General features: G+C 39.8%; 1 protein-coding gene across 2 annotated transcripts in view; it reads left to right on the top strand.

Annotated features, from left to right (window-relative positions):
* TTC28 (tetratricopeptide repeat domain 28) overlaps window positions 1-15081 on the top strand; it is a 670967-nt gene extending 655886 nt beyond the window's left edge. For both annotated transcript variants that reach the window (XM_089692516.1, XM_089692515.1), the window contains 3 exons: window positions 1683-1809; window positions 2181-2288; window positions 3425-15081. In XM_089692516.1, coding sequence (XP_089548642.1) covers window positions 1683-1809; window positions 2181-2288; window positions 3425-5007 — 1818 coding nt within the window. In that variant the 3' untranslated portion in view covers window positions 5008-15081. The remainder of the gene's footprint in view (window positions 1-1682; window positions 1810-2180; window positions 2289-3424) is intronic.
* Window positions 15082-15441: the final 360 nt, after the last annotated feature.

The raw sequence follows: 15441 nt of genomic DNA, 5'->3' as shown, positions 1-15441 counted from the left end.
GCTCCTTCATATACTGGCCATCTGTTTGCTGAGATGATCAATGGAGAACATGTTTTCCGCTGATCATCTCTGTTTCCTAAACCACTAATGATCGGAGATCAGCAATGATCCTTAGGATCGCCGCTGATCTCTGTTTCATAAAAGGACACATGTCTCATTAGGTAGATTTATCTTCAAGTGAGAGGACATGCTTTTAACGAGAAATCTTCTTGTCATGGGAACAAGTGTCCCAGTAGAAGATTTCTCTGGAGTTTGTGGCAACTCAAAATTTTGGATTTACTCTTGCTTTCATTCCTTGTAATACCAGGGATGAGGACAATTAACCTCTTCATTGGCAGTACTCCCGTCCAACCGTTTATCGACATGGACTGGACAGGAGTGCTGCCGATGCGGGTGGATGTTTCTAAGCGTCCCCTCGCATCCATTGCCTATTTTTTAAACGAGTTTCCTCCTCAATAACAGGAAGTTGATGCTCTTGGGGGTGTGTAATAGTTGCTGCCATAGTTTCAAATTGAAAATGTGAATTTATTTGCCATTTTAGAAAAGCATTGCTGGCTATAGATTGAAATGAAAAGATAATATTTGTTAATATTAAAATGGCTTGTATAGCAACCATATAATACATTTTCTAGTTATACCAGAAGTGGAGTTTTCCCTTAGATCAGTGGTCTCCAAACTATGGCTCTCCAGGTGTTGAGGAACTGCAAGTCCCATGAGGCCTTGCAAGACTCTGACAACCACAGGCAAGACTCCCAACAGCTGGAGGGCCTAGTTTGGAGACCCCTGCTTTAGATAAATGTATAGTTGCTTCATCTATATTAGTTCATATTTACTTTTTAAAAAGAGAATTGCATGTCCTTCAGTAGGTAAAACTGTTCATGCACATGTATTTCCACTTTTAGATGTTTGCTTGGAGCTTAGCATTAAAGTTGAACTTTGGTCAGTTGCAAAAATTCTCCTTTGGTAACTAAACCCATATAAGTTTAGGTTCACACCTATGCAGGTTGCATTTGTTGCGTTTCTGCATTGAGTTTTCGCAGTTGCGATTTTGCTGCCTTTTTTGATGCGTTCTGCCTTTTTGTTTTTTTCTTTCATTTTGTTTTATTGTTCTTGTTGCTAGGCAGATTTTAAACACAAAACGCATCAAAAATCCAACAAAAATGAAATACATGCTTTTCTGCAGCATTCCCATTGAAGTCTATAAAAACAAAAACGCAATGTTAAATGGACTGTACTGCGTTCATGCAAAATGCACAAAGCTGCAGAAAACGCATAGGTGTGAACCTAGGGTAAAACTGTAATGCTTGTTTGGTCTGGGGACATAAAACAGAGAGGAATGCTTACTATTTCCTAGCAGCCTGAGGGACACTTGTAGCCAAGCATTTAAGTTTATGGTGGTAACTTGGAAAAATGATACCATCCGACTGTTGGATTGTGCCTAAAACTAGCACATGGGTTTGGAAAATCATGGTATTATTTGCACTCCTGACCAACCTACATGTTATTAGCCAGTGACATAGAATATGGTTAAGCCATTGTATCAGTATGATTTAGGGAACTAAATCTCAGAAGAGGTTAGTCATGGCAGCCTCCATGCTTCTTCTCTGCTGGCTTCTTTTATTCTTTGGTGTACCCATGATCACAGTATGATCATTGTTTCCTTATTTTCTTTTCTTCTTTAGCTCCATCAGGTCCTGGTTCAGTTGCAGACAGACAAGGAACATGACTTTTCTACAGTCCCAATCCAGGTGTCCATCAGTGTTCAGCTTTGGAGATTACCTGGATGCCATGAGTTTTTAGCAGCACTAGGTATGTCATTTAAAAAAAAAAAAAAACTGAAAAAGCCACGTCTGCCTTTTACCAGTGTTTAGGTAAAATTCCTCACCCTAGTGCAGAAATGAAGACATTGGGTAAGGAATGACAGCTGCTTCTTCTATCAATGAATATGCTAAAGATTTAAAGTATAATTCTACGTTTGCAGTCAAATTTTACAAAACCCCACTACATGTTTGTGTTGCCATTCACATAGCATACCTGAAAAAACACATTTGTACACACAGTGTTAAAGATATATAGTCATATATACAGGTTTCTACATATATCAGTTTATTGTTGTATGTTGATGATATGTTGATCTTTAACACTCCTTTAATTTGAATCATATTTTGTCCTTCTTTCAGGTTTTGATTTGTGTGAGGTGGGCCAGGAAGAAGTCATTCTGAAAACTGGCAAACAAGCCAACAAAAGAACAATGCAATTTGCTCTGCAATCACTCTTGGCTCTTTTTGGTACTATTTTATTATGTAATGTTTGTGATTTAGACATTAACCAGATGACCAAAACTAGTGAGTGCTCAGCATTTTTAGTTCCTTGATCTCCCCATAGTTTCAGCAATATTCCAGTGCTGATTCCATGGACAATGATAATTCCTGCAGCATATAGCACAAGAAGGAGATGATTTAAAACAGAGAGGACATGCTAAAACATTGCAATGATTACTGCACACTCCGATCTGCATCTTACATTTAATTCAGGTGGAATAAGGTCAATTGTATATTGCAAACATTCCAACAAGATCCAAACAGGCCCGGCAGGTGAGCACAGCTGACCGGAGCCACTTACAAAACACACAGCAGTGATTCTGTAGCTTGGAGAGGTGTTGGAGTGTGGCCTGGCCAATCCAACCTATCTGGAAGGCTTCTATAGTCAGAATAATGTAGTCCCTGCACTTTCCCTACTCCTGCGGAACCTTTCGCTGCCACTAAGTGCTGTCTCTAACAGGCGGGGAACCTGCCCCTACACTAGTCACTCGCACAATGTGCACCAACTCAGGGGGCTAGGGGCTTAAATAAATGTTGCCCTCACCCAAGATGGCCACTGAGCTCACATGGGGCCCAGTGTCCAATCAGACAGCTGCTCCCAGGTTACCATAGGAAACCATAGTGGAACTAAGTTCTCAGGACTTCCTTTCCCTTTTTGTGTTGGGCAGACTGCACCTGCCTACATGCGAAGTGTTCTCAGCCTGTTGATGCAAAGAAAACTCCACGATAGATGCCAAAGTCATATGACAATTTTCCTTCTCTTCTTCCAAGAATTTTTTTTGTTCTTGTTTTACCAAAATGAATGGGACTTCACTTGCTTGAGAGTTCTAAGGCAAGCAAAGCTGAAAGCTCATTCACAAAGCACAATACTGTGTTCTATTATTTTCTTCTTTAAAGCCTTTAGGCCATACTGCTGCTTTTTAGCCACCTAGTGCAGATATTTAAGATGTTTTTCAATGGCTTTTTTGATATTTGCTTAGGCTTCATTCATACTATACTTTTTATGAGAACATGCGTTACTTGTTTTAAGAACAGTTACAAAAACTCCTGTGTACATTGATTTCATTCAAAAATATTCACAAATCATTTTTTTTTTTTTTTAGATTCTACTGAGCTTCCAAAACGCCTTAGTCTTGACAGCTCTTCGTCACTTGAATCACTGGCATCTGCACAGTCTGTGTCTAACCCAATGTCACTAGGGTATCCTGGCCATCCATTCTCTCCATCCTGTCCAGATAGTTTGGCTTCAGATGCTATCTCAGTATACAGTCTAAGTTCCATTGCTTCGTCGATGAGTTTTGTCTCTAAACCAGATTGCTTACCTGAAGGAGAACATAAACTACGTCAAGACCTTGACAGACCAAAAAATATTTATTCTCTCAGGACCTCAGCTAGAGGCCAGTCTTCCCCACAAAGCCAGATGTCATTAGGCAAAGAAGAACAGGAAGAGTATGAGGGATTTTCCATAATAAGCAATGAACCTCTTTTGTCATACACAGAAAGCCTTGATCCAAATCTTAGACAAGGCATCATTCAGGAAACAATACAAGTTTCTGTAAACCCAAAGGGCAGTATAAGCACACCTAACTCACCCGTTAAACTAGCTCTGATTCCAAGTCCAAACTCACCATTCCAAAAAGTTGGAAAACTTGCAAGCTCTGATACTGGGGAATCAGATCAGTCCAGTACAGAAACAGACAGTACAGTTAAATCTCAAGAAGAAAACAATCCTAAACTCAATCCTGAAGAGCTGGCTCAAAAGATTTTAGAAGAGACTCAAAGCCATTTGATTGCTGTTGAACGTCTTCAAAGAAGTGGAAGTTTGAACAAAACAAGTCATTCACCTGATGGTGCTACAACACCAAATGGCAGTTCTTTGTTCAGGTCTTCAGAAACAAGCGCTTTTAGTAGACCTGTCCAGAAAGGGATGCCGTCTCCAGTTACTGTGAAACCAAAGCCTCCAACTAGAAGTTCCTCTCTTCAGAAGGTGAGCTCAGGGTATAACAGCCCAGCAAACTCTGAAACCTCTCTAAAAGAAGCAGCAAGTCTCCACAGTAACCAGCCTTCCCCAAGTTCAGATTCTCCCCATTTCAAATTGAAATATCCTAGCTCCCCGTACAGTTCCCATATTTCAAGATCTCCTCGAAATATATCCCCAAGCTCAGGTCATCAATCTCCTGCAGGAAGTACCTCATCTCCAGCGCTTTCATACTCCTCTGCTGGTTCTGCCCGATCAAGTCCCGCTGATGCTCCAGATTTGGATAAATTAAAACTTGCTGCAATTGATGAAAAGGTGAAGGCTATTCACAATCTGAAGATGTTCTGGACAAGTAGCTCCCAGCATACATCAGGTCCAATCAAAATACTGCGTGGAACTCCAGGAACAATGACTTCAAAGAAAGACGTTCTTAGCTTGTTAAATCTGTCTCCACGACATAACAAAAAAGAAGAGGCTGTAGATAATCTTGAACTTAAGGAACTATCTGCTCAGAAAAAGCAGGTTGATGCTACACAGCCAAATCCACCAAATGGACACAAACACTCAGAAAACATTAATGTAGCAAATATAACTCAATCTACCCCGTCTATTAACATGCCTGCTTCTCTACGCAGCTTAAAACTGTCCTCTGGAAATGGGTACAAGTTCCTTTCACCAGGGAGATTTTTTCCTTCTTCAAAATGTTGAACTGTCTTTTATACAACTTTTAAGCTTGTATTGCCATTTGTATATTGTTTATGTCCAAATGCCTTCATAAGTGACAGACTAAAATATTACATGCGAAGCAGAGGTTATAATGGTTGTCATTAAATCATAGGGTGAGGATGCTTCTAAGGTTTACCAAAAATTACATTCTGATGTACTTGTGTATAAAAATAACCATTCAGTAGCAACTTAGGTAATCACAATAAATTAAAAAAAAAAATATCTAAAGTTGGATTAATATTTTCCAAGATTGTTTTCCATTTTTAAATAACCAGAGAGAAGTAATTATCATTGTTTGTATTTTAGTAATGGTTTTCTAGAACAGTAGACCAACACTGTTTTACTACTTTAGGTATTGTGGTTCCTTGGGTAAATACTTCATGTTAGACATTTCAAGCATTGCATAGTGAATTATATTTATTTTTCGTAGGTAGGAAAAGCTCTTATGTGATCTGATCTCAAAGTGTGTGTCAACCCTAAGCCTCTGTTCAATATGTTTAGCATAATGCTTCACTGTATACAATTTTCTTTTACAATTTTGTTTAACCACTTTAGGATTTCTGACATATATCCTACATCCTGCCTTGTAGTGCTGAACAGCTGCCTGATCACTTTTACACGCAAACAATGTGCTGCCCCCTCTGTGGTTCCCAGGCTCTCCTGCTCTTCCCAGGAGTCTAAGACCACAATAGACACTGTCAGGACAGTGAGCTGGAATACATCAAAGAACATCCTTTGCAAAGTGTCCTCTGCTGAGTGTAGACCTGGAAGCACTCATCTCTGAGCACTTTCAGGTTTGCAGCTGTCATAATTGCAACTGCAAATCTTGGTAAACAGCATATCAAGCACAGTCTCAACACCGTTTTCATGTGTGCACACAGTTTTGTCATATTTGGTACCTATTGACTCAACACAACCTCGGCTTTAATTTTTTCCAAAATTGTGTGCATTAAAATTTATTTTAGTGTATTTTTTATTGAAACTATAGAATTTATAAAAAGTTGCGCAAATATTGTGTAAAATAAAAAATTGCAGCTACCAACTTTTTATTCTTTAGGGTCTCTGCGTTCAGAAAATATGTTTTGGGATATTAAGTAATTTTCTAGCCAGAAATGAAAATTTTACTATGTGTAGAAAGTGGTTAGGTCTGTTGCAAAGTTTCTTTCTTGGAGATCCTGACATTAACAGTACATACCATAGCAGGTTGACAACACTTACTCACTGACTCGCAGTTAGCAGCAGTATGAGCTCCTTTAGTTGGTCATTGGGCTGCTTATCTGCTTACATAGATCTGTTAGGCAGCCCAACAGGCAACTGAAGAGAACACATGACAAGCTGACAAATCTGAAGCTAATTGAGAGGCAGTGGCTTAGGGACTCTGATTACAGTGAGACTTGATGCCAAACTGAAAAATAGATTTTGGGTTTACATAACCTTATGTGTTGTTTACAAAGGCTATGTACAGAGACAAAAAGTAAAATGCAAAGTGTAGAAACCCACAACAGTAATTACAATTTCACTTTAGGTCAGGGAGCAATGAATTGTGATCAGCTGCTGTGGGTAACTTTTATATTTAATACTGTTTTTTGCCTTATTTAAAAAAAAAGCTTGTATGACCATCTACATGATTTTATGCTCTCTGAGTATAAGCCACTTCCAAGCAAGGAATCTCATTTGCTGCTTGAGTGGACATTTATGTAGATATGCATATAGTGTACCTGGTAGATCACAGGTAGGCAATGGCTGCATTTTCACCATAGCACCCCAAGAAGGGAGTTGTGCTTTGTGAGTACCCCCAAGAACTGTCCTTAGTGGCACTGGGCATTTGAGAGAGAGCCATAGAACACTAGAGTATGGATTATGTTGGTCATTCTCAATATATCCCACACTAAATCATGGGCAGAACCCAATAAGTAGTCTTTAGCGTGAGGTCAGCTGGCCACTTCCTCTAAGCCACCCCTGGAGAGATTTGTACAGACAGTCATTCGTAAGGTCCATTTGGGCAGGAAAGTCCTGTTTGTGGTAAGAAGAAGTAATGAATTTGACCTCTAAAACATTGTGTTTGATAATTACTATGGGCCCTATGTATCATCAGGTTCTTATTAAGGTCTGGTTAGGACAGGTTTTTGTCACTGTTTTTATTTTAAAATTTATTTTAATCAAAAGTAAAATGTAGCTTTTCAATTACAGTTTTTTTAATTTGTTTATTATACCATAAAGCTTATTTTATGCAGAATCATTCGTTCAAACATATTTAGTGATGAAGAAATCTTATCATAATTTACCCAAAATCTGTAATTAACTCTAAAACCCATTCTAAGAATAAATAGGATATATTTTCTATGAATCTGAGCTTGAAAACCAAGGCATTCTCTTCTGTTTTATTTATACATGTGTCAAAACACAGTTGATGAATCTTCTATAAAAAAAACATCTGACAAAAAAGACAAACTGATTGATGTCAAGATAAATACTAAGTTTGTTTCTATAATCCTCCAAAGATTACTAATTGCAGGTATGATAATCAGAGAAGTTTTCCAGCATGATGAGGTAAACATTAATATCCGTGTATCTTACTGACAGCAAAGTAAATCCAAATATTAAGAAATGGGCCTAAGGAGCTATTTTAGTTTAATGCTAATGGGGTGACATAATCATTTGTTGCACTTTGGTTGATTTGATTTACCAGCAAGGCTACAACTTTTTGAGAATAAAATCACCACTGATTTAGTTATAATTGGCACTGAAATCATTTTGAGACTTTAATGAAAATTAATTAATTAAAGGTGATCATTGTGTAAGTGCTGTTTTTCCAAGGCATAAATGTTAATGGTCATGGCACAATATGTCATTTAAAGTAGAACTATAGGTAAAACTTTTTTTTTCTTTCTCAACCTTTTCAAAACAGAGGAACCCTTGAAATAACTTTCGGGCCCCAGGGAACCCCTGCTAAAATTACTATATCTACAACTCATGATACATTAGTGTGATAGTCAGTGGAAAGAAGGCTTCATACACCTGTGGTCATTGGGAAAAAACGACCCCCTTACAGATAGCTAAAAAGATCAATGATGTCAGTGGGAACTTATCTGAGAGACAGAAATTGCTCATTGCTCAAGGAACCCCAAGTAACCTCTGAAGGAACCCTATGATTCCATTGAACCCTGGTTGAGAACTCCTGTTAGATTTTTTTGTCACCATCTGTGTCCCATTGCGGAGATTTGTCTACACTTCCTGTCCCATAGCCAATCAGGAAGTGAGAGGAAATCCTTACAAATTAAGGGAGTTTTTTTGGAAACCCCCAGTTTACCAGAACTAGCATTCCCATTGGAAGATTTCTCCTCTATTACTTTTCTGGGGGAAAACCCAAAACTTGGGATTTTCTTTTATTTCACTTCAATAATAATGGTAAACAGGACACATAGAGAGGGCAAATCTCCCTAACAGGGGCACAGACAGCTATAAAAACCTGACAGGTGTTCTAATCCACCTCTACTCTAGCCAAAAAAAAAAAGTTTTGCCTTTAGTTATACTTTAAAGAGTGCCTTTATTATTTATTGTAAGTTCGTTTTATAATCTACCTGAAGAGTTATCAAGCACCATCTGTAATCATAAAAAAGTTTAAAGGTGCTATGTCCTGCAAGATACAAGCTTTCATGCTATCACCAACTACAACCAAGCGGCTGTCCAGTGATTTCTTTTTTCCGCATACTGGTGGGGAGGCAGCCTTATCAGGGTGCTTCTGCATTCTTTTCCTAAAGTTTATGTACAGAAACACCTGATCAGGAAGTTATCTGCCATGCACACACACCAATACATTAGTTTTAGAAAGCATTACACCCAATCAGGTTGTTAGATTAGGGAAATATTATATCTATGGGTTACTTAACTTGGCTCTTCATCATTGCCCTTTGCAGTCCTGCAGAGAATACGTCTGTTGGTGTTGGTTTGATTGCATGTAAACTAATATCAAGCTAGGAAAAGTTAAGACTGGCTTAGCAGTATGTTCCATGTTTAATCTATAGCTGCCTTAGCAATGCTCCCCCACCACCCCAAGCTGCAGGCACAATTTCCTGAACAGGTTATGACTTTCGCAAAAGTAAAAGGTGCTCGGTGCTATGTACTTCCCACCATCCTTATGTGACGCTACTCAAGCTTGGTGCACTAGATCCACTGCAGTTCATCAAACATAAAATGGTTAGTTTTCATTATCTCAATGTGAGAAAGTGTCCAGCGGCAGTTTTTGTCTCATGGGGACCAATGTTTTATAAATGTACATGTTAGCCAGAATGGTAAAAGCAGCTGAGTCTTGTGTTGTCCTAGAATTACACTGAATCACTTGCCTACCGGGCACTTTTACCCCCTTCCTGCTCAGATCAATTTTCAGGTTTCAGCACTGTCATACTTTGAATGACAATTGCGCAGTCATGCAACACTGTACCCAAACTAAATTTTAAGCATTTTTTTAGACAAATAGAGCTTTCTTTTGGTGGTATTTATTCACCACTGGGGTTTTTATTTTTTGCTAAACAAACTAAAAAAGACCAAAAATTTTGAAAAAAATGTTTTTCTTAGTTTCTGTTATAAAGTTTTGTAAATAAGCAATTTTTCTCCTTCACTGATGGGCACTGATAGGCTGCACTGATGGGCACTGATGAGGAGTCACTGATGGGCACTGATGTGGCTGCACTAATGGGCACTGTTAGGTGACATTCATCGGCACTGTTAGGCGGCACTGATGGGCAGCACTCATAGGCGGCACTGATTAACTGATGGGCACTGATTGCCAGCACAGATGGGCATTAATGGCCGCACTGATGGGACTACACTGATCACCAGGACACCAATGATCAGTGCCCTGATGATCAGTGTAGATGTCCCCCTACGAAATGCCGCTTACCGACTCTCTTCTCCTCACGCGCTGTCAGCGTGAGGAGAGGACTGCCGATAATCTGCATTTCCTATTTACCCGGTAATCAGCTGATCACATGGTAAAAGCGGCTGTGATTGGCCCGTTCTGTAGCCATGTGATCAGCTGTGTCCAAAGGACACCGCGATCACAGTTCACGTGCAGTGTGGTTCTGGAAGGACGTCCATGGACGCCCTTCCAGTACTAGTCGACCACGCTGTAGCTGTCTTTCAGCTATAGAGCGGTTGGGAACTGGTTAAAGGATAAGCTCACCTTTGGGAACATGTAACATGTTCCCACTCCTGCATCTGCTGCCTTTAGCGACAGCATGTGAGGGATCTTCTCCCCCCTAGCTGTCACTATTGCCCGCCCTCTTCAACCTCTGCTGTATGTCATAGAAGAATGAAGCCCAGCTGCATCATTCATTCACAGAGTTCTGTGAATGGGAAACTACAAGTACCAACAGCCTTTGTGGCTGTCGGTTTATAGTTCTTAATGAACTACCGGGACACTGTTGAGTGCTCTGGTAGTTCATTGTCTCTTCCTGTCGGAGTATATCTATCTGCTCATAGGAGGTACAAGCAGACAGATACAATGACAAGTCTGCAGGAGTCTGCATGATCTGCTGATCACGGGTGCATGGTTTACAGTGGTCTCCAAACTGCGGCCCTCTGCATGCTTCTATCCGGCCCTCGGGGTGCTATTCCTCCCACTGACACCAACAAGTAGGCACAATTTCTTCCACTGGTACCAACAATGGGGCATTTTTCCTTCCACTGACACCAATGATGGGGCACAATTCCTCCCACTGATTTAACAATTAGATACTATTTCTCCAACTAATACCAAGGATGGGGCACTATTCCTCCAACAAATACCAAGGATGGGGCACTATTCCTTCCTCTAATACCAATGATGGGGCACTTTTCATTCCAGTGCCACCAATGATGGGGCACTATTCCTCCCCCTGTGACCAATGATGGGGCGTCATTCCTCCCACTGTCACCAATGTTGGGACACCATTCCTCCCACTGTCACCAATAATGGGGTATCATTCCTCCCATTATCACCAATGATGGGGCACCATTCCTCCCACTATTACCAATGATGGGGCACTATTTCTCCCACTAATAACCATGATGGGGCACTATTCCTCCCTAATAACTATGATGGGGCACTATTCCTCCCTAATAACCATGATGGGGCACTATTCCTCCCACTAATAACAATGATGGGGTACTGTTCCTCCCACTAATAACAATGATGGGGCACTATTCCTCCCACTAATAACAATGATGGGGCACTATTCCTCCCACTAATAACAATGATGGGGCACTATTCCTCCCACTAATAACAATGATGGGGCACTATTCCTCCCACTAATAACAATGATGGGGCACTATTCCACCCACTAATAACAATGATGGGGCACTATTCCACCCACTAATAACAATGATGGGGCACTATTCCACCCACTAATAACAATGATGGGGCACTATTCCTCCCACTAATAACCACGATGGGGCACTATTCCACCCACTAATAACCACAATAGGGCACTATTCCACCCACTAATAACCACGATGGGGCACTATTCCACCCACTAATAACCATGATGGGGCACTATTCCACCCACTAATAACCACGATGGGGCACTATTCCACCCACTAATAACAATGATGGGGCACTATTCCACCCACTAATAACAATGATGGGGCACTATTCCACCCACTAATAACCACGATGGGGCACTATTCCACCCACTAATAACCACGATGGGGCACTATTCCTCCCACTAATAACCATGATGGGGCAATATTCCTCCCACTAATACCAATGACTGGACACTATTCCTCCTATTCCCCACATTCCACTGACTACAAGCACTATGTCATTTTTTTTTTACTCCTACTGACGCTGGGACATTTTCTACTCAACATTGGCCACTCCGGCCCTCCTAAAGTCAGGAGGACAGTAACCCATCCCTTTGTTTAGAATGTTTGGAGACCCTGCTTTACAAGCTCCTAGTAAAAAAAAAAAATAGTAAATGCATATTTTTTAATCTGCAAAAATATGTGCATTTATTGTTTTTTTTAAAAAAAAGTGAACGTGTCCTTTAAAATTGAGCTCCAGGAAAAGAGGTAAATACGCAGTTGGTATAAATATATGTTTTACCTGAAAACTGGTTTGTATTCCTGTACATCCAGTCCTGAGAATACCACAGTTCAGTTAAACAGCACAGTCTTGTCTAACAGGAGGAGGAGATCCAATTTTTATCTTCTGAAGTTAGGTAACACCTTTTTAAGTATTGTTACTCCCACATCCTGTGACTGGATGATGAAAAGAAAAACAGAACCCTGATAAGCTCATCCCTGTCACTCTGATCTCTCCTCCTATCCGCATGCTCTTTGTTAGCTGATAAGAACTTCAGTACAACTGGCTTTTTGTGCCGCTTCTTTCTTTACTAATCTAAACTCTGGCTGATACCAGGTCAAATTCAGGTCTTTACACTACTTGCATTAGAAAAATAAATGAAATTATGTATTAATGAACACAGTTCTACATTTGTTTCCATTGTTTATAGATGCCCCAGAGGATGGTCACACCTACCCTGGTTTTCTGGAGAGTTACAACCAGTCAAAGAATTAGGCCATACAGGAGTTCATGTCAAAAATACTTACATGACAAACAAACTAAATTCCCAGCATGCTTTCTAGCTAGCCTGAAAACAAACCAAATTGACTCTGTCCAACAATTCACATTAAAACAGAGGGTTTGCTGCACACATTTGCAAATATACTGTATGTAGAAGCTGCAGTGCCCATGCCAAGGCTCCTCTGCATACTGCCGTCTGACCTCTAAATATTTTTTAGATTCTCCAAGTTGGAGCATATATAGCAGTAGAAAAATGACGGTCAAGTTTGGCTGGAGTGAGCCCACTCCTCCTTAAAGGCACAAGGACACACTGGATGTCCAACAAGCGCACAGTGGCAGCTGAAGGCATCCAATGCAAGCTATACAAAAAGACAGCAACCACCCCAATATATAACTAGCTTTTTCAGTAAGGTCCACATGGAAGGGTAATGCACATCATAAACAAACAAAAATTTCCCAACACACTTACTAGCCAGCCTGCAAACAAACCAAAATTGTTGTCCAACAATTCCCATTAAAACAAAGGGTTTCGTTTGGCAAATTTGCAAATCTATCTGAAAGCCAAGATGCCCACACCAAGGAGCACCTAGCTGCAAAGGCTACTTATAAATTGGGGTGGTTGCCATCTTTTTGTATAGTTTGTTAAAAAATATTTACTGGCATCTTTTTTTGGGTGCCAGTCTTCTGATGTCTTTGATTGGCCATTTTGGAATGAATCCAGTCCCACCCATACCTTAAAGTCATTCAGAGTTGCTATCGTGCCTGAAAAGTAAACTGAGCTGCGCATACTGCAGGAGATTGCAAACAGGCAGGTAAGTTTATTTTATTGCAGAAAAGACACTTTTTAAAAATTATTATTATACAGGATTTATATAGCGCCAACAGTTTGCGCAGCGCTTTACAAAATGAAGGTAGACATTCCAGTTACAATACAATTTGGCACAAGAGGAAAGAGAGGGCCCTGCTCGTTAGAGCTTACAATCTAGGACACAAGTGTCAATCTGGCGGCCCTCCAGCTGTTGCAGAACTACAAGTCATATGAGGCATTGCAAGGCTGACAGGTATAAGAATGACTCCCACAAGCAGAACCATGATGGGGCTTGTAGCTGTAGGGCCATCAGTTTGACACCCCTTATTTAGGAGATGTACTTAAGTAAATGCAGTAGCTGCGATAAAGTGCCCGACCAGTCACAATTCCATTTATTTGAACTATAGTTTCTCTTTAACCGAGAGTGAATTTGATGCCATGAGGAGCAATTGTCAGCTTTTAACATTTTTGAAAGGCTCTGCAAAAAATGAGGACACATCCCTATTTTTCCACAGAAAAGAAAAGAGTCTGCTCAATGAAACATTGGTTCAGTTTTGGTATCAACAAAATCAGTAGAATGACCCAGCATAACCCAATATAGCTTTTCATGGTGATACCGACAACATGGAACTTTATTACAGAATACAGAATGACTTCAGATATAATCACAATGGTTTCATGAGTGTTTGCAGAATTATGCACTTTAATCTCATTGTATACTGACTGTAATATATGATCTAGAGATTCTGCCACTGGCTGAAAAGACTCATTCTATGGAATAGCAATGGCGTACAATAATACATAGGAATCCTGATGACTTTCTTCTATGACATATAGCAGAGGTTGGAATTTGATCTCCAGCAGTTGTTGATCCGCCGAGCATGGTGGGAGTTCTAGTTCCACCACGGCAGAGGAAGTCCTAACTCTGCATTAGGACCACAGAACTCTACATAAGAGAACCCTGCTTCCTTGAAATGTTTTAGTCACTGATCAGTTTACAAAACCACTTTTTGTATTTGTATTTTGTAGCTCTGAGCTTGACACTGTTGTATTCACATATCCCTATGCAAAAACATTTTGATCCCTTTGAATAATCAGGGGCTGTTGATAGTATTAATTGCAGAGACTTCCATGATCCGAGTGGAATACAAAAACCTGTAAATAGAACTTTGTTTAGAAAAAGAAAAAAAAAAGCTGCATGCATGTTTTGTGAACTAAACCCTTGAAATCCATCCGTGTTTGTGTAGCAGTGGGTTTGGCGATAGATGATCTTTACTATTCTGTAAGGAGAACTTTTCACTCATATCAAGACTGCGAATATCCTAACAAGCTGTCGTTTTCAGAGCGTCCCCTGTATCTGTGTGTCTGATCTCTTTTGACTTTGTAAATTAAACAATGTTTTGTTTTTTTTTCCTGGGCAGCACTAAACTTTTTTATATAATATAAAATTTACCTTGTACAAAGTATTTCATATTTTTTATTGAAACTGCAAAAAGGCATTTGGCCTATCTCTTTGTGATTTGTGTTTATTAAAGCATGAAACTATATATGATGTGTCATATACCAGATACAATGCTAAAACATTGTTGAAGCCATATTTGTCTTTTTTCTATGGTGCTGCGTTTTCCCTACCTGGCAGTATGAAGTCATTATCATGATCTGAATAAAGCAATTGGAAAACACACTCTTTTCATGTATAATTCATCTGTCAGTTTCAGAGAGATATTACAGTCATGCATACCAAAATGTGCTCCGTCTTCTTTGTAAGGGGAACTTCAAGTGACACTAAATGATATCCTTAGTTTTTAAAAAAAATAACATCCACTGCCTAACGGCCTTGAAATCTATTTTTCATTAAATTATTTCTTACTGTGTTTTTCTGTCTCCTTGTAATGTTCTCTGCAAGCTCCCGAACCTCTTCTTTCCTCCCTCACTTACTTGTTTGGAACAAGCAGTGCACATGACCGCAATTAATGTTCTCTATGAACTCTATGACTCTTGTCCATCTCAGGCAGGGCTTGTGCTTCCACTAGGCGGCCACCTA

Source organism: Staurois parvus, unplaced genomic scaffold (genome assembly GCF_062004578.1).
Source record: "Staurois parvus isolate SC_StPar_1 unplaced genomic scaffold, SC_StPar_1.0 ptg000589l, whole genome shotgun sequence".
NCBI classification, from domain to species: domain Eukaryota; kingdom Metazoa; phylum Chordata; class Amphibia; order Anura; family Ranidae; genus Staurois; species Staurois parvus.
This window is presented reverse-complemented; position numbering and strand designations above follow the sequence as displayed.